Source organism: Gossypium hirsutum, chromosome A08 (assembly GCF_007990345.1).
Source record: "Gossypium hirsutum isolate 1008001.06 chromosome A08, Gossypium_hirsutum_v2.1, whole genome shotgun sequence".
NCBI lineage: Eukaryota > Viridiplantae > Streptophyta > Magnoliopsida > Malvales > Malvaceae > Gossypium > Gossypium hirsutum.
In genome coordinates this window covers 124715964-124743934 of record NC_053431.1, presented here as the reverse complement: position 1 = coordinate 124743934, position 27971 = coordinate 124715964, and the positions used below count along the sequence as shown (strand labels likewise).

At 32.1% G+C, this 27971-nt stretch overlaps 4 protein-coding genes across 9 annotated transcripts; 2 read left to right on the top strand and 2 right to left on the bottom strand.

The window, feature by feature from the left end:
- Positions 1-305: 305 nt before the first annotated feature.
- Positions 306-4657, top strand: LOC107928357 (uncharacterized). Of its 2 annotated transcripts, XM_016859559.2 has the most exons (4): positions 349-633; positions 948-988; positions 2373-2506; positions 2623-4657. In XM_016859559.2, the coding sequence occupies exon 4, from the start codon at positions 2713-2715 to the stop codon at positions 4492-4494; it is 1782 nt and encodes a 593-aa protein (XP_016715048.1). In that variant the 5' UTR covers positions 349-633; positions 948-988; positions 2373-2506; positions 2623-2712; the 3' UTR covers positions 4495-4657. The 2 variants fall into 2 exon arrangements, with proteins under 2 accessions (XP_016715047.1, XP_016715048.1); XM_016859558.2 differs by lacking the exon at positions 948-988 and having other exon boundaries at positions 306-633.
- A 3524-nt stretch (positions 4658-8181) lies between these two features.
- LOC107928390 (sterol 3-beta-glucosyltransferase UGT80A2) lies at positions 8182-16628 on the top strand. Of its 4 annotated transcripts, none has more exons than XM_016859605.2 (15): positions 8182-8441; positions 8591-8656; positions 9281-9384; positions 10083-10307; positions 11251-11362; positions 11923-12093; positions 12309-12372; positions 12594-12651; positions 12732-12909; positions 13684-13814; positions 14127-14229; positions 14326-14402; positions 15190-15237; positions 15316-15465; positions 16206-16628. In XM_016859605.2, exons 1-15 carry the CDS (start codon positions 8339-8341, stop codon positions 16383-16385), a joined length of 1770 nt encoding a protein of 589 aa, XP_016715094.2. In that variant the 5' UTR covers positions 8182-8338; the 3' UTR covers positions 16386-16628. The 4 variants fall into 4 exon arrangements, with proteins under 4 accessions (XP_016715094.2, XP_016715095.2, XP_016715093.2 ...); XM_016859606.2 differs by having other exon boundaries at positions 8202-8441; positions 9287-9384; XM_016859604.2 differs by having other exon boundaries at positions 8202-8441; positions 9173-9384.
- An 86-nt stretch (positions 16629-16714) lies between these two features.
- LOC107928391 (mitochondrial protein pet191 homolog) lies at positions 16715-19587 on the bottom strand. Its single transcript, XM_016859607.2, has 3 exons — positions 19281-19587; positions 19048-19152; positions 16715-17117 (listed from the first exon to the last, which is right to left on the bottom strand). The coding sequence occupies exons 1-3, from the start codon at positions 19347-19349 to the stop codon at positions 17076-17078; spliced, it is 216 nt and encodes a 71-aa protein (XP_016715096.1). The 5' UTR covers positions 19350-19587; the 3' UTR covers positions 16715-17075.
- A 2889-nt stretch (positions 19588-22476) lies between these two features.
- LOC107928347 (probable UDP-arabinopyranose mutase 5) lies at positions 22477-26160 on the bottom strand. Of its 2 annotated transcripts, XM_016859543.2 has the most exons (3): positions 26094-26160; positions 24098-24155; positions 22477-23934 (listed from the first exon to the last, which is right to left on the bottom strand). In XM_016859543.2, the coding sequence occupies exon 3, from the start codon at positions 23806-23808 to the stop codon at positions 22747-22749; it is 1062 nt and encodes a 353-aa protein (XP_016715032.1). In that variant the 5' UTR covers positions 23809-23934; positions 24098-24155; positions 26094-26160; the 3' UTR covers positions 22477-22746. The 2 variants fall into 2 exon arrangements, with proteins under 2 accessions (XP_016715032.1, XP_016715031.1); XM_016859542.2 differs by lacking the exon at positions 26094-26160 and having other exon boundaries at positions 24026-24160.
- Positions 26161-27971: the final 1811 nt, after the last annotated feature.

Sequence of the window (27971 nt, the reverse complement as noted above, 5' to 3'; positions counted from 1 at the left end):
AGTTTAAATCAAATTAGATTGATGGATTGGATCAGTTGGATTGGAAAACAATTAGAGTATTAGTCCGAAGAATGATATTGAATTATTCATGTATATATTATCCATATAGAATTTATGATTTGTAAAAAATTCAAGTGTTAAATTTTTATTGATTGATTTAAGTACTGCATTGAATATTTTCAATAAATAAGTATTATATTGGAATTTTATAAAAATATAGGTATTAAAAATGCAAAAGTTGATAAGTCATGTACCAGATTGAACTTTTTCAAAGTATAGCTACTACATCAGATATTTTATGAAATGAGAGGTGCTAAATGAGACGTTATCCCTTAAAAATGTTATTTCTCTTTCATAAACTGCTATTTACCATCAGACAAGGAGAGAGAAAACGAATCGAAAATTTTCCCATCATTTTTCCAGCTTTTCTTCATTTTCCGATCATCCAAACACAAACCAAAACAACTTCTTTTGTCTAATTCCATTTTTTCTTCACCAATTACCCCACTTTCTCACTTATTCTAGGGTTTCTTTAGCTTCCATTTCTTTCTCAAAAGAGGAGGTAAATAAAAAGGGCCTTATTCTTGTCGGCATCGCGGGATTTTTAAATAGGTAGACCTAATTTAATTCAAGGTAACATTTTCTCTTTGGTCCATTGGGTATTTAAATTTTCCAGTTTTTGGTGAAAGAAAGTGAACTGATTTGTTTAATGCGTTTAAAATTATTGATTGGCTGAGTTAAGAAAAGGTATTAATCTTGTTAAAAGTTTTCATTGAGTTTAATGTGAGTTCAATTATGATGCCCCTTGAATTTATCCCATTTTGTAATTTCAATTTTTTTGAACTTGGAACTTAGGTGATTGAATTATTTAGTCATTTTTTAAGGAATCAAAATGTTTATCATTTGTTTCTTAAGCAGTCCATAAATTTGCATTTGATTCACTGCAGGAAAACTGTGGCATTGAATTGAAAGCTTTTAGTTTGCTATGGTATCTACCCAATTTTACCTTTACTGTAAATTATTCTAGTTTTTTCTGCTTGTTAAAGAGTTTATGATGCAATGGAAAAGTTCTTTGTATCTTCGGCTGCAAGGGTAAAAATTTTCAGAAGGTCTCTCTTACATCTTGATTAATGCTCGATTCGTGCTTATGCTGTCTAGTAGAATTTAGTTACTATCTGCTCTATGGGCCCTTGTTTGATAGATATGTGTTAGTGAATCCTTTTATGCTGTTCATTTAGTTTATGTATCCTTTTAGTTTACTTTTATAATTAGGATTTGAAGTCTTGGCAAATTCCGGTGAAATTTGTTTCTGCATATCACGCTTTATAATCTGCCGATATTAAGTAAAAATGTTGTTTCTTTAAGAACTTTTAAATAGCTTATATCGATTTTGTAGTTTCAAAGAATTGCATTTTTTGTCCTGTTCTGAGTGCGATTGCTTAGAGAGCCTGGGACATGATTACTTAGTTTTCTCTATATCATCCTATTTTACATCATCAATATCATCTTTTGTTCTTTCTTTTAAATAGCCATAAACTTTATCTTTTATTTTTATTCTCCCTAATGTTTAGCCTGATTTTAGTCCCTTCAACGAGAGGCAACAATCAGGTGAGCCATGGTGGCTTCTATTTTAGGTGTTTTGAGTTTGTTAGATTTTGGTCATGGAATTTTGGCGTTTTTGGCTTCAATTGTGTCGGTTTTCAGGCTAGTTGAGTTGGTTATTTGGTTAGGTTTATCAATTTTGCGCTACCAGAAGTAGGAAAAACGATCACCTTCTAGTTCATCTGGTTTTAAGTCTTTTTAGTTTTCCAGTTGATTGGGTTCAAGTTATATAGAATCCGGTTGTTGGCCTTTGAATCTATTTTGGTTATGTGAAAACTTTCAGGCGATTCATCATAGTTATATGAAGTTTACGGCATTGTCTTTCGAATTTAAATGTGATACCATTTAAGATTAGCCTTGAACCGAACAGATCCTCGAGCAGGGAGATGCTGCTTTGATGGAAAATTTCCCATTGTAATGTTAAGAAAAATTTGCAAATACCTATTAATTCTAGAATTGCTAAATTACTGTTCTTCATTGTTTTTATTGATGATTTGCTATTGGTATCCATGTCTAGGAATTATAGGAATCAACGCACACCATTTGAATTTTTTTTTCTTCCAAATTTCAATATTGTACTTTTCTGCCCCTTTCTCTGGGATTGTTTTCTTTTTATTGTTATAATTAAATTACACAGATGTTTGTAGAGCTCACCGACCTTGAGTTCTTGAAACTCAAATTCTCCCTTCCCCTTCCCATTATGAAAGAAGGGTTACTGTTAAATTGTTCATCTCGAAACTACTACTCATTAGTTTCTTTTTCTGTCACAGGTGTGTTTTCTATTCCTTTTGGTGTTAAATCAGTTGCTGCGCCAACTGACAGCTTGAAAAGGGATTAAGCTGGCAATGTTGCTGTTTTATAGAGAAGAAAATTGTTTCGATTTCAATGTCGATTAACTATACTGGTATAATTATTTACATTTGATGTCTGGTTTCTTTTGGCTACCTTCCCGAACCCCCTCAGCCCCGAAGAATATATACTAATTTCCGTAATTTTTTTCTTCTACCACGTTATCTACAGCTAACTAAGAGTATCTATATCTGCTTATTGCATGGAGGGAGCCCTTTGAACCACGTTAGACTGTTGTTTCATTTGTTTCTTGCTTTGGTGATGGATCATGCTTTAGTGGTACCCGATTCTTCTGGTGCCATTGTAGAACATTCATTAGTTATTGGGCAGGAATTTCCCGATGTTGAAACTTGCAGAAGAACCTTGAAAGATATTGCTATAGCAATGCATTTTGACCTTAGGATAGTGAAATCTGATCGAAGCCGATTTATAGCCAAGTGTTCCAAAGAAGGTTGTCCATGGCGTGTCCATGTGGCAAAATGTCCTGGAGTTCCGACTTTCACGATTAGAACTCTGCACGGAGAGCATACATGTGAAGGGGTTCGTAACCTCCATCATCAGCAAGCATCGGTGGGTTGGGTTGCAAGATCAGTAGAAGCACGTATTCGGGATAACCCACAGTACAAGCCGAAAGAAATATTGCAAGATATTCAGGACCAGCATGGAGTTGCTGTTTCTTATATGCAAGCTTGGCGTGGGAAGGAACGGAGTATGGCTGCACTTCATGGGACTTTTGAGGAAGGGTATCGTCTTCTTCCTGCATACTGTGAGCAAATAAGGAAAACCAATCCAGGAAGTGTTGCATCAGTTGTTGCTACTCGACAAGAAAATTGTTTCCAGTGCCTCTTTATTTCTTACCGTGCATCTATCTACGGGTTTATAAGTGCTTGTAGACCACTTCTGGAACTTGATAAGGTGGATCTGAAAGGAAAATACTTGGGTTCATTGCTTTGTGCTGCAGCAGTTGATGCTGATGATGTTTTGTTTCCCTTGGCAATTGCTATTGTTGATGTTGAAAATGATGAAAATTGGATGTGGTTCGTGTCAGAGTTGAGAAAGCTTCTTGGTGTGAACACTGAAAACATGCCCAGACTTACGATATTGTCTGAAAGACGGCAAAGCATTGTGGATGCTGTAGAAACCCATTTTCCAAGCGCTTTTCATGGATTTTGTCTACGTTATATCAGTGAAAATTTCCGTGATACGTTTAAGAACACAAAATTGGTTAATATCTTTTGGAATGCCGTTTATGCTCTCACTTCTGCCGAGTTCGAGAGCAAAATTGCTGAAATGGTAGAAATCTCACAGGATGTTTTACAATGGTTTCAAGTCTTCCCTCCACAGCTTTGGGCAGTCGCATATTTCGAAGGAGTGCGATATGGCCACTTCACACTAGGTGTGACCGAGTTGTTGTATAATTGGGCCCTCGAATGTCATGAGCTCCCTGTTGTGCAAATGATGGAACATATTCGCCTTCAACTAACCTCTTGGTTTAACAATCGTCGTGAAACAGGAATAAGATGGACCTCAATTCTTGTTCCCTCCGCCGAGAAGCGGATTTCAGAGGCAATTGCAGATGCTCATTGCTACCAAGTACTTAGAGCAAATGAAGTTGAGTTTGAGATCGTCTCAACTGAGCGGACAAACATAGTTGATATTAGGAGTCGCGTGTGTTCCTGTCGCCGTTGGCAGTTATACGGTTTACCGTGCGCGCACGCTGCAGCTGCACTTATTTCTTGTGGGCAGAATGTTCATCTGTTTGCCGAACCTTGTTTCACGGTGGCAAGCTACCGAGAGACCTATTCGCAGATGATAAATCCTATCCCGGATAAGAGCTACTGGAAGGAGTCAAGGGAAGGAACTGAGGGTGGAGCTGCAAATCTTGATATCATGATACGTCCTCCCAAAACTCGCCGGCCACCTGGGAGACCGAAAAAGAAAGTTCTTTGTGTCGAGAACTTGAAGCGCCCAAAACGAGTTGTTCAATGTGGTAGATGCCATTTACTAGGACATTCTCAAAAGAAATGCACAATGCCAATTTGACCCTGATTTAGCCCCTGTTTTTGTAAGATTTCTGTACTTCCTTTAATATTTTTCTCCTGCTTATGAAATTCCAATAGGATCAGTGTTCATGTTTGTTTGGTAATCTTATTGTATGTTTTTAGTAACATTTTCTAGTTGCAGAAATAAGCATCTACTTCCCTAAGTACATTCTAATTAAATTTTTGTTAATCCGACCATTTATTTTCTTGAGGGGGCGGAATTGAATTATAAAATTCTTAGATCAAAATATAATTTGATTAGTTATGATTTAATTATTTTTGAAAAAGATTGAACAGAATTTTTGTTTCATTGAGGCTTAGAGTGCAATTTTATAATTTAATGATTTTAAAGAGACTGAAATATAATTTTTCATTTTTTTGGGGCCAGGCCTTACCGGTTTCTAATAGTTGTACCCGAGACATTTTTGGTACTTGTATTGAAAAGGAAGATTGAATATACCTACACTTGGGGCGAAGCAAAAAAAAAACTTTTTATTGAGTGGTCAATATTAATTATAAATTTAAAAACTTGTCATTTAATTAATTGATTAATTCACAAATTTGGAACACTAGAGGACTTTTAATAGAGGGTAAAGGTATTTGTTTGTGTCACGGATTAAAGCTTTCGTTTCATGTTTCATGCGCCTTTAAGAGATCCTTTTGATCTAAATACGTTCTAATCACTAAACAATTGAGGATTTACCAAGAATTACTTCACTAAAAATTCCTCCAAGACACCAGTTTATACAGCAGAAATAACTTAAACAAAAGAATATATAAAAGAACAAAAAAATAACAAAAAACAATGTATGAGAGGTGTTTGAATAGATGCTTTCAAAGAATTTTATTAGGGGAGACTTTTTATTTATAATTGAGCTCTCTCAAAACCAACAGTCTAGATCAAATTATATTCACAGACGAGATTAGCTCACCAAGGTAGTCTATCTTTTCAAATCTGCATTATTAGGTCACACAGACTTCAATCTAACAGTTTTTTTTAACAATTCTTTTGGACTAAATAATCCCCACCTAATCGATAGACCATTATGGGATGCATCTTGTACGATGGTCATAGGCTTTACACTTTAATCCGTAACAGTTGGTAGGGCATAACGAGGGAGCAGATAGTGGCGTTGGCCCCTTTGCTAATTGGTATAATACTAATATTAGTCCCTTTGAGTCTTAATTTTAAGCCCTTTTAAAGTTTTTTTTTTACCTTTAGCCCCCATTCTTTTGATCCCTCAGTAATAAATTCCCAGCTTTCCCCTTTACCTATACCAAAATTATCTCGAGTTCGAGTAACAGTATATATGTGTGCAGTTAATGATTTTTAATGATGATCGAGATATTTGTGTTTAATATATATTAATTCTAACTTAAATATGAATATATAATATTTTAAGAATCGTGTAAATGTATAAATTAACTTTTAAAAAACTGAATATATATATATAGCTCTTCGATAATCAAATTAATAAATAAAAAGGTACACTTTTTCATAAGGAACTCCGCCCTTGATGTGCACCAAAGCTGCCTACAAATGCGAAGGGTAAGATATTGTGCTTTTCTTGCATGTGATCTACACCTGTCAATTTACCACATATAAATGAACAATACTTTTTTCTCAGTTCTCTTTTTTAAATTACTATTTATAAATGAATTTAGTTGGATTTAGATCTTCGCAAAGTTGATCTAGATTTAGAACTCATGCCGATCACGTTACCATCCAGACATGAAATTTTTCTTTCATGTTTATGGATCAATTAATCGTCTAATATTGAACCCTTGAAAAAAATTATAAAAATTTCCTAAATTTTAATTCAACAAAGCACTATGAAAAGAATATCAAATCTTGTAAAATAAAACCCCAAAACAGAGAAAAGAAAAAGTTAAACTGTGTTTTTTTTCAAAAATTTGGAATTTAGTTTTTATATTTTTATTTTTAAAAATTTAGTTTTTTTTTTAGATTTCAAAATTTACGTTTAACTACTAGTTTTATTAAATTTTATAGTTAAATTAAAATTTGTTACAACATTTTTTTAATTATATGACTACTAAATGAGTATTTTTCTATTTTCAAAATGCCATATAAAAGAATTTTATAAAAAAAAACAAAAATATTAATTGTTGAACTTGAATATTAAAATCTGAAAATAAGAGAAATTAAAATTTTAAAAATAAGAATATAATAACTAAATTCAAAAAATATAGTAGCTTAAAAATAAACCTTTTATTTCCTTTGAGAAAACTCAAAAACAGAGAAGAGCTTATAAATATAATACGACCTTTGAAGAGGCATAGAGGCTAACAAATATAACATGACCTTTGAAAAGGCATAGAGGCTAGTAGCAAATTCAAATCATTTATTAAATACATTTATTATAAACAATTAAAGATTAAATTACATTAATAATCCCTCAATTGTGTAAGTAATTTTATTTTAATCATTAAATTATAATTTTTTTAAAAAAAATTAAATATTTTTGATGCGATTCAGTGAGTAAAAAGATTTTGATTTTGATTTTGAAAATTTTCACATTATTATTAAAATTTCAGTAAAAGGACTTTGACCTTTGTTGTCATTTTGCTTTAAAAACATATAAAAAAAATAAGTTTTTGAATATATTAACCTAATATTTGACTTTTAAACAATTGCATTTACTCTCAATTTTTTTAGACACTCTTGACTAAACTAGAGTAATTGCTATTGGCTCTTTTTTTTGGACCAAATTTCAATTGTTTAAAAGTCAATTATTTGGTTAATGTATTCAAAACTCTTCTTTATGAGTTCTTTTAAAGCAAAACCATAACAAATAACTTAAAAGGTTGAATTTTTTGGTTAATATATATGAAAGTATTTAAATTTAGATATCTAATTTTTTTTTGGATTTAATTGCCACTTAAATTTGGAAATCATAAGCTAATTTGATATTTTTTTTATGTACCTGATTAACATCGATAAAATATGTTGACATGGCACTGATTAACAATAGCATAGTGACACATGGTAACTTCATATTTTAACATGTGACAAAAAAAACTCTCTTTTTTAAATTTTTTCATGTATCAAAATGTGATGTTGTTATATGCCACCATGTTATTGATCATTAGTGTCACGGCAACATATTTTAATAGTGTTAGTCAAATATCTAAAAAAGTATAATATTGGTTTATGATTTTTAAATTTAGGTACTAAGATGATATAAGTTACTAAATCCAAACAACTCAGAATATATTAATATTTTTTACTATAAAAGTTTAATTATTATGCAAAAATTCTAAAAAATTAAATTAGAATTCCATTATTCACTTAATGGTGAGTTATTTAAAATATTTAATTTCGAAAAATTTAATGATTAAATTTAACACTATAGAATTTTAAAAGATTTAAATAATTAAATCGAAAAGAAATATAGTTAAAGTTAAAAAAATAGAATAACTAAGGGAATATTTATGGTTTTTACCAATAATAAAAAAATTTAAAATATAAAAATTATTATTTTCGGCCAAAATAAAAAAAAAATTATTGTACTTTTACGAGTTTTGACATAATGTTTCGGCTGGTGGAGTTGGATAACAAATCTGAAATTCTTTAGATTGGCGCTCTTTACTAAAAAGATCTACGGTCAAGGTTTTTACACGTGTCCGGCTTTCTTTATTCCCTTCCAACGTCTCTCCATTTTGTTTTCCTTTCTTTTTCTTTTTCTTTTTCCTTTCCGTTTCTCGTAAAAAAAGAAACACAAAACGAAACCTTTAAATTCTCTCGTTTCCTCTCAGAATATTCTTCTTCTTCTTCTTCATCATTGTCTGCTAGGGTTTCTTTGAACTCTTTTCATTTGACCAAAATGGCGGATTTGCCGGAGTCGACTTGTCGGAACACTAACGTTGTTTCCCGCGATATTCCCATTGATGTTTCCGGAGATGATTCCAATTGTGCTGATTATTCAGGTTTATGGTTTTTTTTTTACATTTTTTGGATTTTTTTTACGTTTATTTGATTTACTGTTTATTTAAGTGATTTAATTCAACAATTGCTTTCGAATGTAACTTTTTTTTTTCAAGCGGGTGTGGATTTATGAGATATGTGATTTGTTTAGGTTGTTCAAGTGATATGCCTGATGTTGAAATTGTCACTGAAGATGATAAGAGTTCTTCAGCATCAGGTTTGTGTTTTTTTAATATGGCATTTATATGTATATTTATTTATTTTATTTATTTAATTTGATCACTAATGAGAAAAGTTTGTTTTGTGTTTGAAATGGGACATGTAGATATTTATGATAATATTATGAATAAAATCGGCCAATTTAAGCCCTTTGGGAGAACGAAATATAGTGAATTAGCATTATCTAGAGAAAATCCAACATAATGTTGGTACTTGGTAATTCTGTACATGCTTGGTAATAAGTCTTAACTCTTCATTTATCCCTGTCCGTGTCAACTTGTAGTTGATGCCATCAAATGACTTAATGCTACCTGTTCAGCATGTGTATAAGAAAGTTCAGAGATACTATTACATGTAACTTGTGTCATTTCCCATAAAGTTTGAAACTTATTTATGTTTTTGTATTGTATTGCATTCTAGGGGTTTTTTTTCCCTTGCTCTAGTTCTGACCAATCCACTATCATAATAATCTTACTTGTAAATGCCTTAGCATGTGTTCTTTATTCAAATGAAGGTAATCATGCATACTATCATTATTGCACAAAAACGACTCTACCATGCTTTACTGAAAGGACTTTGGCTGGACAAAACATGCATGCTGAAGCATCTACTTCTGCCATAGATTCAGGATCTAATCAGCTATCAAAATCTCGGAGACTAACACAAAGCAAACTGGTTAAATATGCGTCCAAATTTTTGGATGATACAGTTCCATTTACAAAGAAGGTATGAGATGTTAACCTTTAGTTGTACTTTTGTTTTCTTTGTTTTTGCGTTGATACTTGCATAGAGTTAAACGGTCATAGGACCAGTGTTCTAAATTAAACTAGTTTTAATTCAGGGGTATGATTCCATTACATTTGAGAAGTGCATTTTGATTTTGTGAAGTGACTTGATTTTATCAGCATCAATGCGTCTGTATTGATACTGGAAGCATAATAATTGCAAACCTGTTACTGCACCTACGTGGATAGAGGTGGCAATTGGGCAGGTCGGTCACTTAAGCTTACATCATTTTGAGTTAAAAGAAACTTAGTTCGTGTCAGTTCTGTTCATTTTGGGTCAGAATTTTGTCTTCAAACTTGATTCAGGTTGGATGGGTTTGGATTGTTGCCTTTTCTTGGTTAACTTGGTTTGGGTCAGTATGGGGTCAACTTCTCCAGCTTATACTTGAGAAACAGATTCATGCTTAGGCAAAATCATAAGAATATAATGCTTGATTAAAAGCAAAATGGGTGGAAGTTTAACATTTCGAATTCTTAGTCTTGGCTTATTGTACTTTGGCTATTTCAATGAGAGTTTCCCTTTTAAGGTCCTCCCTGTATATTTTAATATTTTGTTTTTAATTTTCACTTTGCTACTTCTCCATTTTTGTGTTGATAATGAAACTTTAAACCTTATCTTCAAATTATTTATTTTTGCAGATCAAGTGGTTGCCTCGACTTGCTATTGTGAAACATGATGGAACTGTACAATGTCATTTTCCTACTGATATGAAACCACATGCACTTGATTATGTCGTTTGCTCTGAGAAAGATGATATAGACCCAACAGATATCCCAAATATACCTCCACTGCAAATAGTAATGCTTATTGTGGGAACACGAGGAGATGTACAACCATTTGTTGCTATTGGAAAACGTTTACAGGTTACATTCCTTTTCTCATCTGGGCAAACCTTGTAATAGCCTTTTAGAACTTTGAAGTATTCATACAGCCTGCAGCTTTGGTATCTTTATCAAAGAGCCTGCACTTAGACTGTGTTCTTGTGCTTTCATAGTAAGCTTTGGTTGCATGACATAATATTGGTTTATAATATTTATTCGTTGGTGTAACAAATATTGCTATCACAGTGGCATCCGTACAATACAGTACATTATGTTTGTAATGGTTATGCGTGTCTAAATGATTGTGTGGTGAGTTAAAGACGGTGTAGGTGCAGACTTGCTACTTTGATGTTGTAAAGAAAAGATTTTAGATTGGTAATTGTGACAAGACAGAGGATGCAAGCAATAAGATATGAGGTTTGGTTAGTGAGCAATGTGAAAAGGGATGGATGTTTTCAGGATTGGAATCTTATGGTAGACAGCAGCAAAGTGATAAAGGCAACTGCATAAATTTCTTAAAGGGAATGTCACTAGAAACGTTAAGTTTTCTAAATTAGAAAAGAATTTTTTATGTTCTAATTCAAATTTAAAACATAATTACTTCAATTTCATAATTTTTGGTCGCTTTCTTTCCCTTAGATATGGCATCCAGTTAGCACAACCCTGATTTGTTAACATTGACTGAAGACAGAAAAGGGTAATCAAATTTATTCTTCCATGATTTTAGTAATATTCAAGGAAGTGACGTTGGTAAACAGAGAATATGTCAAAAACAGTTAATGGTGTTGATATCACTTTATTCATTTTATGGAAAACTCTTTACTGTGCATGTTGCAGAGAAATTGTTGCTGTAGGATTTTATTTCTTATACAATAATTATGATGGTTGTGTAGTTGTTTTTATATTTTCTCCTGTTTTTCCCAGTTTTTCTTTCAACCATAGCCTCTAATTTTCTGAGCTGATGGAGTTCAAATTTTGCTTGCAGGCAGATGGTCATAGGGTTAGATTGGCAACACACTCAAATTTTAAAGATTTCGTTTTGGATGCTGGGTTAGAGTTCTACCCTTTAGGGGGAGATCCAAAAGTTCTTGCTGGCTGTAAGTAACCTACATGTTATCTTAATTATATTACTAAACTGAATATCTACTTATTATTGAGGGTAAGATCCTTTGTTATACTCCATCTAGTTGCCCTGGAAATATATATGGGCACAGCTGGGACCTGTTTGAGGTAGATTCATTTTTAATCTTGATTTTATTTATTTTTTGACACGCTTTCTCATCAAATACCAAAAAGAACAAACTCTAAACAAACACATTTTTTAAGGACATCTGGAAGATTCTATGAGCAATTGAAAGCACTTTGTGAGAGAAAAGTGCTGCAGAAGGTCTGTTTAGTGGCCTTATGTATTTTTCATGTTCCAATTGAGGCTACTACAGGCCTCTGTTTTCTGCCCCCCCCCCCTTCCCCCCGTTCCTGATTCTCTGGTTTTGTATAAAGGTGTTGCATACCCATGCATTTGGCAATATTGGATCTTCTTGCTTTCATTATTCTAGTAATTATTCTAAGACATTGTCTTTTGTCTACTTCCAGGCATATGAATTAGGAGTCTCTTTTACCTTGTAAAGTATTGCACTGATCACTGAGTTTTCTGCAGATATGGTCAAGAATAAAGGATTCTTGCCGTCAAATCCTTCGGAAATTCCTGTTCAGAGGCAACAAATGAAGGATATAATATTTTCTCTTCTTGATGCATGCAAGGACAACGATCCTCACAGTGGTGTTAAATTTGAAGTAGATGCCATAATTGCCAATCCTCCAGCATATGGTTAGGGCCTATTACCTCTTTCATTTTTAAGCTGTATGTTTTTGTCTGAAGACAATTGAACATTTTTAAGCTGTCCATTTTTTTGCTCTACATATTCAATGTTCTCTATTTAAATGGTATTGTGAAGCATCAAACTTATAAGACTTATGCCCTTTTCCTTTCTCTGTCTCTCTCTTTCTTTCTCTTTCATTTAATGGAAAAAAAATGCTTTTCAGGACATACACATGTTGCAGAGGCGCTAAATGTACCACTTCATATATTCTTCACTATGCCATGGACGTAAGTCTTGGTTGGTTGTGATTATTATGATGTTAAATTTTTTTTTCTGAATGAATAGGTTTTGGATTGTGCATGCATCGGTTATTCTGGCATTGCTCATCTTTGGTGCTTTCTTTTTGTGACAATTCAATCCTTTCTAGGACTGATGTGTATTCTTGTATGTGTGAGTTCAGAAATTGAGAATAATTACTGAGTCATTGTCTTTTTTCACCTTCTGTCAGGCCTACTAGTGAATTTCCCCATCCTTTATCTCGTGTTAAACACGCAGCTGGTTACAGAGTGAGTCTGGTTTTTGCTTCTCCAGTCTTGGATTTTATCTACATTGAGGTCTACTCATATATTGGTAATCTTGAATACAGCTTTCATATCATATTGTTGATGCCCTAATATGGCTGGGAATACGGGACATGATAAATGAGTTCAGGAAGAAAACGCTGAAGGTGAGACCTGTTACCTATTTGAGAGGATCCTATAGCTCTCCTCCAGATGTGCCTTACGGGTATATATGGAGCCCTCACCTTGTTCCCAAACCAAAAGGTCATTTTATTTACATCCCTTAGACTGATAAAACGCTTCATTTATTTTGACAAATACTTGTACAATTGATGATTGAGATATGGTTCAAGATGAGCACTTTCAGGTCTTTTTGCCTTTGTTAAAAAAAGTTTCTCAGGGAAAAATTTCTGAACTATATCGAGATTCTTATGGTTGCTTTGTTCTGAACTATATAGAGATTTTTATGGTTGCTTTGTATAGTGAAGTTACTTTATGGAGTTAAATATCTCTGCATACTCTTGCAATTTGTAGTATTCCCGTGTTGCCTACTGTTTGATTAACAATCAATTCTACATCCTAATGATCAATTTAAAATTTAGTCAAGCATTGTTTGGCTTTTTGTTTGAGTGTCGTATCTGTAAATTGCTGCAATCTTACTAGCACTTATCAGGGCTGTCAACCACCCTGATATATTTGCTTCTTGTATGTGTACCTTAAATTGACTAATTTGTCGGTACTTGGGAAACCCTGATATCTAGGAGTTATTTTCTGATACTATTAAAGGTCTTCATATCCTTGGTCAATTCTAAAATTTTCTTTTCGTTTTACATTTTGAAAAGGTACTTGGGAAACCCTGATACATGAGTTATTTTCTGACCATTAAAGGTCTTCCTATCCTTGGCCAATTCTAAAATTTTCTTTTCATTTTACATTTTGATAACAACAAATGTCCAAGTAAAAAATGTCATGCTTGTTGATCTTGTTGTTGCCATTTGAAGGATGCATGTTTTGATCTGGTATGGTTTTCTCCTGCAGACTGGGGAAAGAATATTGACGTGGTCGGCTTTTGTTTCCTTGACCTGGCATCCAGTTATAAGCCACCAGAGTCGCTGCTTAAATGGATCGATGCTGGTGATAAGCCTATCTATATTGGTTTTGGTAGTCTCGTGAGTTTTCTTCTACAACTTTTCCTTTTTTAAACAGTAAAATGAGAGTTTGTAACAGTTTGTTCTTCATGCACAATTTTGATATTTTATTTTTTTTATTATCTCTGAGAGTCTGAGGTATATGTGCTTTTCTTTATATTTATTTCCTTATAATGTAATTGATTATTTTAATTTTGGGGATTGGATTATTTATGTGCATCTTATTTTACTATAAAAAATTATATTGGCTTCATTAAACCACATATTCTATTTTTTTATCATATTCGGTTGATCTGGGCTTAAATGTTTCTAACTGCTTTGAACTTCCAACAGCCTGTTCAACAACCAGGAGAGATGACCAAGATTATAGTACAAGCTCTAGAGAAAACTGGACAAAGAGGCATTATAAACAAAGGCTGGGGTGGTCTTGGCGATTGTAATTTCACTTGTTCTTTTCTCGTCTTTTATTAGTTAGATTTTCAGTGTTTTTCAGTGTGTAGGAGTGGATAGTGGTTAATTATCTTTGGTGCAGTGGAAAAACCGAAGGACTTTGTGTACTCACTAGACAACTGCCCCCATGACTGGCTATTCAAACGATGTGTGGCTGTGGTAAGTTGCAACGTAAAACTTTGAGCTCCCTGGGCCATCGAAACAATTTTCTGTTTTTAGTTTATATATTATGTCATTCTCTTGAAAGATTCTTGATATTAGCAATGAGCATGGTGGATCATGATTTGTACATTTTATATGTAGGGATAGTGTGTTTTATGTCATAAAAAGACGTGCAAACTAGTTTAAGCTCCTTGGCCCTGGAGGGTTTGCTTTTTGTATTTTTTTTGTGTAAAGTTGTTTTTGTTTTCGATGTGGATGGTAGTTGCATTCGAAACACTTTATAAGGAGAAAGGCCATCATTCATGTATCTCGTCTTCATCCCTTGTTGAATGCATCATGATTTGTACATTTTATATGTAGGGATAGTATGTTTTATGTCACAATAGACCTGCAAATTAGTGTAAGCTCCTTGGCCTCGCAGGGTTTGTTTTTTGTAATTCTTTTGCACAAAGTTGTTTTTGTCTTCGATATGGATGGTAGTTGCATTTGAAACATTTTACAAAGGAAAAAGCCGCCATTCATGTATCTCGTCTTCATCCCCAGCTGAATGCATCATGACTTGTACATTTTATATGTAGGGATAGTGTGTTTTATGTCACAAAAGAACTGTAAACTAGTGTAAGCTCCTCGGCCTTGGAGGGTTTGCTTTTTGTAATTCTTTTGCGTAAAGTTGTAATACAAGGAAAAGCCCGTCATTCATGTATCTTGCCTTTTGATGTAAAATGAACCTGCGGTTCTCCCGTTCGTCTTGACTGTTGATCGTTTCCTTGTGTGTTTTCTGCAGGTTCATCACGGTGGAGCTGGAACTACTGCTGCTGGTCTCAAAGCTGCGGTAACTTGGCAACTCCAAGTGCATATCTATTCAATTTTGTTCTCCACTTTTTGAAGTCATTTCTACTCTTGAATACAGTGTCCAACGACTATTGTTCCTTTCTTCGGGGACCAGCCTTTCTGGGGTGAGCAAGTCCATGCCAAAGGAGTAGGTCCTGCACCCATTCCGATTGATGAGTTCTCACTTGACAAGCTGATCGAAGCAATACGCTTTATGCTGAAACCTGAGGTATGAATGAGTTTCTTCTAGGATTACTTTTAGTTATTATTATCTGAAATTATTACATTATTAATCAGTTTTGATTAAGGATGATTAAGAAATTAGTTTACGTTTTAGTCATAGTCAACTGGAAAAGAATCGCGAGGTTTCTGGTTCTGGAAGGTTTAATCCTGGTCTGATAATGGTTTGGTTGCTTTATTACTTATTAACCTAGAAGTCCTGGATTTAAGCACTGTTTTCAGAACCAGACCGGCCGGAATACTGAGATTAGACCGGTTGAATCAATAGGACTGACCACGCCGGTCGAATTGGTTTTCTCTATTTTTCAATAATTTATTTAATTGAACAAGTCAAACCAGTTGAACTGGGAACCGGCGGTCTGACCGGTTCAACCACCGGTCCAATTTTGAAAAGCTTGGATTTAAGTGGCTAAAAAGCTATGTTTGTTTATTTTTCTTGATATACTTTTGTCCGACACCCACATTTGACATATTCGAACATGGGTATCCTTCAAAATACATAGAAATTATTTTATATAACCAGCAAAAGAATTCGAGTTTAGGCTAGAAGAGACATCCTCAACCAGCAAAAGAAAAGGGAAAACTAACAAACTTGTATATATAACATAAGTTGGCAAGAGGAAGCATGGATAAGTTCGCTTCAAGTGTTGCATTACTTAACCAGGTTTTGAGCTTAGTAAATCCGAATATTGCAGCATAGATGATTTAAAAGGAAATGGTTTGATGCAGGTGAAAGAACGTGCTGATGAGTTAGCAAGAGCCATGGAAGGTGAGGATGGAGTTGCAGGTGCAGTAAAAGCCTTCTATAAACATTTTCCTGTTGGAAAATCTAAGGACGAACCTGATACAACCCAAACTCATCATCATTCGGGAGTATTCTCGATAAGACGTTGTTTTGGTCATGCATAATTCTGGTGTTGTAACATGTTTAGTTGTCTCCCTTCAATGTGGCCAAAGATGGGGGAAATAGTAAGAACAGAAAATTTTCGAGTTTCCATTTTTTGAAATGGTATTCATCAGAATGAACCATTATCACTCAGATTTGAAGTGCCAACAGAGCACTAATCACTCGCTCTTTGGGGTTGTTGAGAGTAATATTTGTTGTATTTTGGTTCAAATAATTTTAAATATATAAATTACATGGTTTAATTATATTTTTACTTATTAGCCCATCTCACAAGCACCAAAAATAGTAGCTATCCTTGGCTAACTTCATAATAGAATTTCAGACATGTCCGAACAGTTAATTCTCCAACTATAAAAATTTAGAATAAATTAAGCATAATGGTATTGCAACATGGCTCTATCCAACACTAATCCAAAGCCAACTTATTATATTGTAACAGTGTGAATTAATGAATTAACTCTGCAAGACAGTATGGTTAGGAATCTACCTCATTTTAGTAAAAGCTAGGAAGCTGAATCATGGTAAGCAAAGCAGGTTGAAAAAAACATGGGAAATTCGTCTAACGGTTTAACTCTCGGACAAAAATCGTTATCACACAGAATTCAGGGAGACAAAAAAAGTTGGGAATTTCGGATTCACCCTAAACCAATTCAACGGATGCTTTCAAGAATTTGATGGCATCCCCCTTTCACTTAGTAGCCCTTGTTCCCACGGATCCTAGCTCTCATGTCAACCTGGTACAAAAAGGGAAAAAAAAGCAAACATGTTATCTATATATCATAAAACAATGTGCAATATAAGATTTATTGTAATGATGATACACCTACAAGAAACCTAACAGTTTGTGAATTCGTAATTGTGTGTTACTGTATTTTCTCATGTCCTAACCAAGTTTGCGAGGTATTTTTGGACATGCCATTTTTGCTCAAGCCTCACCTGCTTGTCGCATTTTTCTGTTACTGATAAAATATTTTAAGAGGATTGATATCGAAAAAGAATGATCTTTTCTTCAAAGAGATCGATCCTTCCATGTAAAAATTTCGGGCAGGGCATGGACTAGACACAATTTTTGTTAATATAAGGCTTAGGCCCGACTTAACCCATGAATAGATCACTGTAACCATGCAAAACTATGCATTAAACTTGTGAATTCCATCCTTAAACATCTTTTGTACCAAGTTCTAATATCAACAGCTTAAATTGAAGAAAACAACCATTTTCAAAAGCTGATACCAAGAAACACGAAAACCCCACAAATAAGATGTTTGGTCTAAACCAAAATATACATTGTAGTTACAGTTATATAACCGTAGTTCAATCATGGAATCCCAACCATTCACAATGGATCAATCCACCTAAATCTAATATTATCATCACTAGACCTAGTAGAGTTATAGAACTGTAGCCCAATCGGTTTTATTCTAGGCCTTGAGCATTGGTTCGTTTTGTCTACAACTTATCATCTACAATCATGGAATCCCAACCATTCACAATGGATCAATCCATCTAGATCTGATATTATCATCACTAGACCTAGTAGTTTTGGATACAATACTTAAAAAAATAACTAAAACACAACAATAGAGACTAAACATAAAATATTAAAACAAACACGGCATGAATACATGAATATGTCACACAAAACGAAACAAATTATTAACATGTAAAAATTTATAGATATATAACACTTTAAATATGATTATAACTTGGAAAAAGAAAACGCAACACAAACACCATAAGGATAGAAATATTACTAGTTCTAGTGCTCACCAGAGGCAGATACAAGGGGGGCAGCCAGGGCCCTGGCCACCTAAAATTGAAAAATTGCAATTCTAGCCCCTCTATAAACTGTCGAATTATAAATTAATATAGGGGAAGTTATGCTTTGGTCCCCCAAAAATGAAAATATTGTATTTAGTCCCTTAAAAAATGATAAAACAATAAAGCAATACATGATAAAATATATATTTGACATCTCAAAAAGTTATAATGTAATTTTGGCCCCCCCAAAAAAATTTCTGGATTCACCCCTGGTCCTCGCCATCTCTATATGCAGCAAAAGTAATTGTAAATTATGTTCAATCTAATCAATATCAGCAGAAGGCCAATTCATTTCCATTCATGCCATAAAAAAAGGGTTAATTGCACCAAACATTTACAAACTATTGGTCAAAATCTAAATTGATCCCTAAACTCTAAAACGTTCCAATTGAATCTTCAAATTGAAATATCATCCTAATTAGGTTATTCCGTCTGTCTAACCATCAGCTTTGAGGCTAATACCAACTTGGATCGGACAGGTTTTGAAACATTTATTAATCCATTAGTGTCTAAAAAATGAAACCACCTTAAATCAAGCTGACATTTAAGGCCAAAGTTAAAATGTTAGACTAAGGAAAGGATCTGATTAAAACAATACATCTATTTGAGGATTCAATTGGAATGCTTTTAAGTTTAGAGACTAATTTAGAACTTGGCCTTTAAATTGGAACATCTGAAGCAATTAAACCAAAAAAAAAAAAGGGATAGCCCTCCCTAAACCAATTAGAATTATAACTTCCATCATCAACTCCATGACTAAAACCCTAAACCCTATTCATAAAAGATTAGAAATCTTCATCAAGATAACGAACATGGCAAATAAAGAAGAATAATTGAACATACCTGTCCTCTTTTGCAATTGAAATAAGTTTCTCTGAGTCCAACACATTCGCTAGGTATACAAGGGCTTTTCTCTCCAGCGCATTCCCTAACTGAACGCTTCTCAACCTATCCCATATTAATCCCCAAATTTAGTAAAATTCTCTCATTTCACGTTAGGGCAAAATTAAATTGGGAAATCAAAGGAAAAAAAAACAACAATAAAGAGAGTAGATGAAAAAGGGAAAGAATAATACCTTAACACAATCTGATTCGCTTAGGCACTTCACCAGTTCCATAGCCAAACCTTTGCAAGATTTTGACATTTTTTCAATTTCCCAACAAAAATTTCTTTTGGGTCCAAATTTTCCCAGCAAATTATATATATAAGGCTTTTTTTTTTCCTTCAAATCGAACGAAAGTGAATAAGGCGATCAAATTTCTTTGATTGATTACTGGGTTTTTACTCTCTTTTTTTTTTCTCAATTTGTAGGGTTCTTCAGTTTTCTCGTCAATACTTGGGGATTATTTGAATTTACCCTTTTTATATGTAGGCATAGAGTTCGAAATTGTCAGTGTTATATACATATATATAATATACATATTAATCCCATGGTTTAAGGTGGTGAACCGGATCAAATCATCATTTCTCAATTTAATCTTTTATTAAAGAATATAATTTTTTTATTCAAATTATATATCAATTAATTCTTAATTCAAGAAATATAAATTATCCATTCCATCAGATTCCAATATTTATTTATAATGAAGAATTATAAAATTAAAAATTGCTAGTTTTTTGCTTACTCTCTTTTATGGGTACATAGTGTTTAAATACCTGATCAAACCGATTAAATTTAAATCGAGTCAATATTTTGGAGTTGGTAAGAACTTTCCCGCCCAAAATGAAAATTTTCAATTTAATCTCTTTATAAATCATGAAATTACAAGTTAATCTATGATAAAATTATATTTTGACTCTTTAAAATATAAAAAAATATCTATTTAATTTTTAAAAAAAATAATAAAATTATAGATTAATACATAGTAAAATTATATTTTAACATCTCAAAAATTTTATAAATCAATTCCAGACTCTTAAAATTTTTCTTATTTTTATTTTATATCTTTTAATTTTGTCTTAAATAATTTGTTTTAGCATAATTTATTCTCTAATTTTTTACCTTAAAATTATGAAAGGAATCATTTATTAATGATTTGAACAATGAAGTCAATGAGAGGAATTGAACAACAGCAGTTTGAGGCTGAGATGTACAGAATATGATGAAATTGTATTTTAAAGATTTTATTGATTCAACGAATTAATATAATTAATATATACAATTAACTCGTCTATTGCATTGAATAAAAAACAAGTTTAAAATATAAAAATACACATTGAGTCTTTTTTTGTCAATAAAAATACACATTAATTAATATATTTAATATTTGAATTCTTTTTTTCAATTCAAGCAATAATGTTTGAATTCATTCCTATTTTGGTCACTCAGCATTAAATTAATAATAGAAAGTCTTTTTTCTAAAGCAACGCCTTTATCATCAATCCTCAATACTTACATATTCTATCAATTTTATCTTAATTCTAAATAATTCAACAAATTTAACCTTTCACAATTATAAATTTTATCAATTTGATCCTCAAACTTCTTAATTAAAACTTTTAACTTTTGAAATAAAGGCATTTCACGTCTATAAATTTGTAAAACCCCCAAAAAATAATTTTCTCTCATTAAAACTTCATTTTCTTTTTGTTTTTTAGTAGTATTCTTCTAAACACAATATTTTCGTAATCATTTGATTGATAAAATTTTGGCTAAAGAAAATGGAAAAACCTTTAAAAAAAACACTTTAGGTTTGCTCTTATTGTTAATAGTATGATATTTCTTGCAAGGTACAGAAAAATAATCCTTAAAATTGGAAATTAAATCCAGCGTTAACAAATATAGAATAGCTTTGAAAATTTCAATTGTTCAATTAATAATTGTAAAAGAAAACTTATGAACATTTAATTTTAAAACTTATGAACATTTAATTTTTTTCATAAGAAAAAGAAGTGAAAGAATTAATTGAATTCCTTTTATTGCATGGATAATCATTTTTTTTAATTTTGTAGACTGATTAAGAGATTATTACGTGTTCTATTTATTTTTAATTATTTGTTTTTAATTTTTAAATCCGCAATAGGCAAATTGTATTACTAATAATATGATTTAGTGTCAAATCATTTACCAAATTAATTAAAAACTAAAAAATTATGTTAGTCAAGAGAAATTATTTTTTTTACAAATATTATATTATATATATTAAATTTTTAATTTTTAAATTTTAAATATTATATCATTTTTACTTGTGTTTAGTTGATCCTAACATTAATTTCTTTAAAATATAAACAAAAATAGTTACATACCGAATTGGATAATTTTAACCATAAATAAAATAATTAATATATGTGAAATGCCTTCATTTTAAAAGCCAAAAGCTTTGGTTAAAAAGTTTGATAATCAAATTAATCTAATTTGTAAATACGAAGGGTTAAATTTATTGAAATATTTAATATTAGGATCAAATTGATAGAATAAGTAAGCATTGATGACTAAATATGTCATTATATTTGTTTAAAAAAATCAGTTATCAATTTAGCCTCGAGTGACCAAAATAGGAAAGAATCCAAATATTAATGCCTAAATTAAAAAAAATTAAAATTGAGTAATCAAAATAAAAACGTGATCATAATTAGATGACCATTTGTATCATTTGTAAATACGAAGGGTTAAATTTATTGAAATATTTAATATTAGGATCAAATTGATGACTAAATATGTCATTATATTGGTTTAAAAAAATCAGTTATCAATTTAGCCTCGAGTGACCAAAATAGGAAAGAATCCAAATATTAATGCCTAAATTAAAAAAAAATTAAAATTGAGTAATCAAAATAAAAACGTGATCATAATTAGATGACCATTTGTATAATTTACCTTAAAATTGATAATATATTCTTAACCTTATTTGATAACATAAAATCATATTATTTTATTATTTACCAAGTAAAAATGTCATTAAAGCCCTTGTATTAAGAGTTGATTGTATTTTGACCCCTCCACTTAAAAAATGACAAATTAATCTCTACATATTAGATCAAAAAATAAATTGATATTTTTATTAAAATTGATCCCTATTCGTCAATGTAAGGTACATATGTCAAGCATTACTGTCCAGTTATTTCATCAATTATATCAATTTTTAAAAGTCCTAACTGATGAAATTTAAAAAAAAAATGATTAATTTAATTTTTGATTTAATAGAAGAGAAAATTTGAAGGGGAAAAACTGCATGACTATATATTGACAGAGAAAGGCTTACTACTATTGCATAAAAACTTGAACAACAATGAGCATAAAGATAATTCATGCCATTTAACACAAAATAAAGTAAGCCAAATTTTCTCCGAGGATGATATTCGAGTAGTTTGAACCAATGTCATGAAAACTGGACCGAAAGTCTAACTGAACAAGCCTTTGGTTTCCGGTTGAACCAGTTCAATCAATCGGATCCGTCTCTATAGCCATAACTAAAACTGAGAGACTAAGCAAAGCCAGGTCTGCAACAACAATGAGCCTAATTATGCTTTTATTCATCCATTTGGCCATTTATATATAGGGTGGATATATGTTAAAAACACTGAATCATGATTAGTAGTTCCTAGACTGCTGAGGATCGTGATGAGCTAGATCCAACTGATTGCCAGAGCTTGATCCAGTCCAGCATAGCTTTAGCAGCACGAGCAAACACAGGGTCCATCGATCCTAGCCGCTCTTTAACAGCCTTTGCCACCTCAACTATGCATTCCTCCACTGTTGTAGCTTCTCGTGGCAACCTTACAGACTGAAAGAAGGGGATAACTTCCTCCATCAGCTTTACACCCTCCCACTCCTTTTTCAAGCTTGCTATAGGGTCACCTCTATCGGTTCTCCATATGTATGGCAGTCCAGTTTTCACACCGAGCCCCAGATGATCGCATACGACCTTAACACACAACCCACTCCAGATGTCTTCCATTGTTTCCCACCTACACTTACCTTCCCCAGCCAACTTCAGAGCTGGAACCAATGCAGGTCCTACTGCCTCCCGCTCGAAAGCGATGTTGATTCCACTAATGGGTATGAGGGACCCGGCTGGGACAGTCATAACTGCATCAACATATCGGGAATTCCTTTGCCTTGCCTTGAGGGCTTGAGTAGGTGCATCATGATCAGCCAGATTAAGCCATAGCCCACATGACAAAGCACATTTCACCCCACCCCGAAGACTGAATGGGTAACCACGAACAAAATCAGCTCCTTCAGCATAAGGGTCATACAGAGTATTAAAAAAGAATGGTGTGGCTGGGTTGGTAAGGTTGCTTATATGCTGGGCAACAGCATCCACCAAAAAGCCCTTAGGGTCTCGGGCTGGGAGACAGTCATCGTCTACAGAGATAATGTACTTTTTCCGAGAAACAAGATATCCAAAATACCTGCATGAATAGCCAGAGAAGAGAATAGAAGTAGAAGAACCCACCACTTGATCTATGTCAGGCTTTCCGTAGACATCAAGGTTAAAGCCTTCAGGTATTTTGAGTTCCTCTTTCAAATCAGGGTCTTTGACAATTATGAGATGAAATCGAGAGAACATTGGTCTCCATTCATTCATAAATGTTGTCAGATCCGAACGAAGAGCTCCTATTACAATGTCAACCTCATCATCCTTAATTGCTAGAGACATCTTGCCAAATACCAACAATCCAATCCCAAAGAGCTAGGCCTCTTAAAAGCAACCGTTCGTAACTCTCTAGTCCAATGTACTATGTGTGCCACTGATTAAACAGATCTCAGAATTTCTCAGAACATCCTACGGACGGAACAGAAGTTCATCATAGAAATCAACTCAAAATCCATTTGTAAAAGAAAAACGAATATTTGAAACTCCAACAACGACTTACTGGTAGGAAGGACAGGGGTAAGTGTGACTCGAATGTTGAGTGCTTGTATAAGAGAAAAGACCTCGTCCTTACCGGTATCTATAAACAACTTGAGAACTCTCTCAGTTAACTTTCCAGCTCTCAGCGTTCTCTGCCAAATCATGAAAATATATCTTACAACATGAATGCCATTAGAACTAAACAAGAGATTAAAGATAAAATGTACAAGGTTAAAGAGACGAACCGGATTTGTATACCAAAATATAAGATAATCAGACAGAAGAATGAAGCTGAAAATATGAATAAATAGCTAAAAAAAGGAGATACAGAAAAAATCCAGATGAGAAAGAAGGGGACGGAAAATATTTACGAAAACAAAAAAAGGTAAAATCTGCAATGTGCAATGGAACATGAAAAAGGAAAATAATGATCATAACATAGAAACTTTAGTGTAAAGGTTGCAGCAATTGTAAAACTTCTCACATAAGCGATTTGAGAGAGCAATGTGAGCTATCCATCAAAGCACCAAAAGATAAAAAAAGAGGAAAAGGGTTCATGAGCCTCCTCAAGTGCTATCATGTTGCCTTATCTTTAAACATGTACAAACTTTAATGATGCTCAACTCGTAGAAATAGCCAGATTCCCAACATGGCCAACTTTAATAATCAAACCTTCAAAACTTTAAAGTTAACATCAATCCTTCAAAATCTTGATGATTTTGTCCTACCAAAGTAGAGTTTCATGATCTAGAACTTGGGAGATTAAAACTGAAAATGAAAAAGAGAGAGCAGTGGCTTTGAACGTCCTAAGGCCTCAAACTTTCATAAAAGTATTATAGAGAATGGGGCTTAAATTTAATAGGAAATATTAACCAATGTTGTCAAGAGCACACCGTAGGCACTAGTACCCTATACTGCCTGAGGCAATATGTACATATGTGTATTTCTATACATGTCTCTGTATATGTAAACATATGCAACAAGCTTAACACATATAATTAGGGAAATGAACTTTAGAGATTGGTCCAATTTATCAATGAAACATGCAAAATTTTCTTTTAATTTTGTTGGCCATCATGCATAACTTTTTTAAGGTCCCAAATCCGTTGTCAAATACTGAATATTGATCAGTAGATAGTTTGGCATTATCCCTATCTTACCAGTAAAGTAACATCTAATGAAAAGAATCAAAAGTAAAATAAATTGAAGATTACTTCAATCAAGCAAGCTTTTTATGCCTATCATCTTGATCTTACAATAAAATTTGCCTTGACAAACACGCCATATGATGGATTAAATGTACCTGACCTAAACCAGTTTAAAGGGCTTTTTTTATCTGACGCTAAGGCGTGAGGGCTTGATAACACTGAAATTGACTTAAATCTACTATTAAAGAAGGAAAGATATTTAAGAATCACAACATAAACTTGAATATTGAAAAGAAATAAAGGAACCCAAAAATCATAGATCATCAAACAAATTTGACAATGCAGATTATAGGCAATAATACCTCAAGAAAACTAACAACTTTCTAAAGACTTAGCTATTTTCTCATCGAAGTCAAAGGAATCGTTTGCCCAAAAGTACATACAATACAATTTCAAAACCCAACTAATAAGGAATTCATAGATTCACATAAAAGGGGGGGAGGGGAATCCCTCAAATTAAATAAGAAACTAAAAGTACCCATCAAGCCAAAAGGCAAAAAAACCCTACAAACTAACAAAGAAATTAAAATTACACATCAAATCAAAAGGCAAGAAAAAAAAAACCCACAAAATAACAAAGATATTAAAACTACACATCAAGCCAAACGGCAAGAAGAAAAACCCACAAACTAAACAAGATATTAAAACTACCCATCAAGCCAAAAGGCAAGAAAAACCCGCAAAATACCAAAGAAATTAACACTGCATCAAGCCGAAGGGCAAGGAAAAAATCCACAAAATAACCAAAAATTAAATCTACCCATCAAGTCAAAAGACAAGAAAAAAAAACCCACAAAATAACAGAAATTAAAAGTACCCATCAAGTCAAAAGGCAACAAAAACTCAAAAAAGAAATTGAAAAAATGAGAAATAATATTTTACCAGGAAGAGATCGATGACGATATGGTCGGGAAGAGGAGACAGATCTGCGATATTCGAAAGGTTAAGAACAGCTGAATCTATAGTCAGAGATAGCAAAGAGGGCGAGGTTCTCATTCACTTACAGCTTATTTTTTATATGTAAATTTATATTTTTTAAAATTAATATCTTCGATTTATAACTAAGAGTCTAAAACAAAAAAAAAATTTACAAAATGAAAATAATTTTCTAACAAAATAAAGTAGAAGATTTTTGCACTGGTTTCTCCGTCGTTCGTCCTTCAACCTTTGACAACTGGAATGTTTGCCCGCTTCACAGGGTTGATTATTATTAATTTTTTTTATAATTTATTTTATTTTATATTTTAATATTTATTTATTAGTAATTTAGAATTTCGAAATATTTGCCACGTGTTCTATTTAGGATTTAGCTTAGGATGCCAACTGAAAGTATCATGGACAATTGTATGCCAATCCACTTATGTGTACTGAATAGAATTCATTTAATAAGTAATTAATTATGTGTTTATTAAAAATAGGAAATAATTAAATAAAATTTAGTAGAAAAATTGAACTCAGATGCTTCTTTGGTTAATTATTTATTTGTATCAAATTACACATTAAAAATTTGAAGGTAAAAATCAGGGTGAAAATTTAAAAAAAATTAAGGGACCAAAATTGAATTATATTTCATTATTTTAATAACTTATATACTTATAATTTTTAAATAATTAAATTAATTTTTTATCATTTTAGAAGCCAATATACAATTTTATGAATTATATAATGACTTAAATGAAAAAAAATATATTTTTTGGGGCAGAATCCCTATCTTCACCAATGGTGTGACTTTTTATAATTTAAAAAAAATCATTTAATAGTGATGTAATAAAATATAATATTGAAAATGTTGATTCAACTTGTCATGATAAAAAAAAAATTGTTGGATAATGCTCTTCGGAAAAAAGAAAAAAAAAGACAATGACTTTGGAATTGCAATAGTTAACAATTTTAACTATTTAAATTAATTAATAATATTATAAAAATAAATGGACCTATTTATGTAAAAAGTTAAAATATGTAGGTACAATCCAAGTTTCAGCATGGTATACAGTGTCAAAACTAAATATTACCATTGTTTTATAATGTAAAAAAAAGACAAATCCAAAAATGTATTAGTCATCAGGATTTTTTAGAGTATTGAAATTTAACATTTTAATTGAAACGTTAATGGTTTTAATTAATAAAATGGTTAATTTTTTCTGTTAGTCTTTGTACTTTGTAAAAGTTGATGATTTAAGCTTTGTACTTTAATTTGATTCAGTATCTGTATTTTTCAAAATTTAGAATTTCAGTCATCATCAAACGATAATGGTTAAATTTATTAAGTTCTGTTGGTTCTAATATTCGATGCACCAATCATATTATCATATGCGTAATGTTATGGTAGCTAGTTATTTCCACATATTGTTTGCTAAAATTCTAGTTAATGGATTAACAACTGTCTATTGTATTAACATTGAAATTTCAAAATTCAAAAAAATATAAGGACTTGGAATGATCCAATTGGAGAATATGGACCAAATATACAACTGCATGCACAATACAAGTACAAGACTAGTAATTGAATTTAACCAAACAAAATTAATTGTTATTGTTCAGGTCAAGACTAAAATTTGAAAATTTGAAAGATATATGAACTAAAATTGACCAATTCAAATAATATAGGGACTAAATTTGATCAAATTAAAGTCCATAAATCAAATCAACAACTTTCGCTACATACAATTACTATTAACCTAATAAAAATAGTAACTTCTATAATATATATATATATAATAACTAATTGTAACTTTAGTTAAAATGGTAAAATCGAAAATA

Bases quoted from the DNA above. Each gene is read 5' to 3' on its own strand.
- LOC107928357 (XM_016859558.2), top strand. From the start codon at position 2,713: ATGGATCATGCTTTAGTGGTACCCGATTCTTCTGGTGCCATTGTAGAA.
- LOC107928347 (XM_016859543.2), bottom strand. From the start codon at position 23,808: ATGTCTCTAGCAATTAAGGATGATGAGGTTGACATTGTAATAGGAGCT.
- LOC107928390 (XM_016859604.2), top strand. From the start codon at position 8,339: ATGGCGGATTTGCCGGAGTCGACTTGTCGGAACACTAACGTTGTTTCC. The intron at 9,385-10,082 runs GTATGAGATGTT...TTATTTTTGCAG, and splicing joins CAGTTCCATTTACAAAGAAG to ATCAAGTGGTTGCCTCGACT. The intron at 15,238-15,315 runs GTAACTTGGCAA...TCTTGAATACAG, and splicing joins CTGCTGGTCTCAAAGCTGCG to TGTCCAACGACTATTGTTCC.
- LOC107928391 (XM_016859607.2), bottom strand. From the start codon at position 19,349: ATGTCAAAATCTTGCAAAGGTTTGGCTATGGAACTGGTGAAGTGCCTA. The intron at 19,153-19,280 runs GTATTATTCTTT...AATATGGGATAG, and splicing joins GCGAATCAGATTGTGTTAAG to GTTGAGAAGCGTTCAGTTAG. The intron at 17,118-19,047 runs GTATGTTCAATT...TTTTTGTACCAG, and splicing joins TCAATTGCAAAAGAGGACAG to GTTGACATGAGAGCTAGGAT.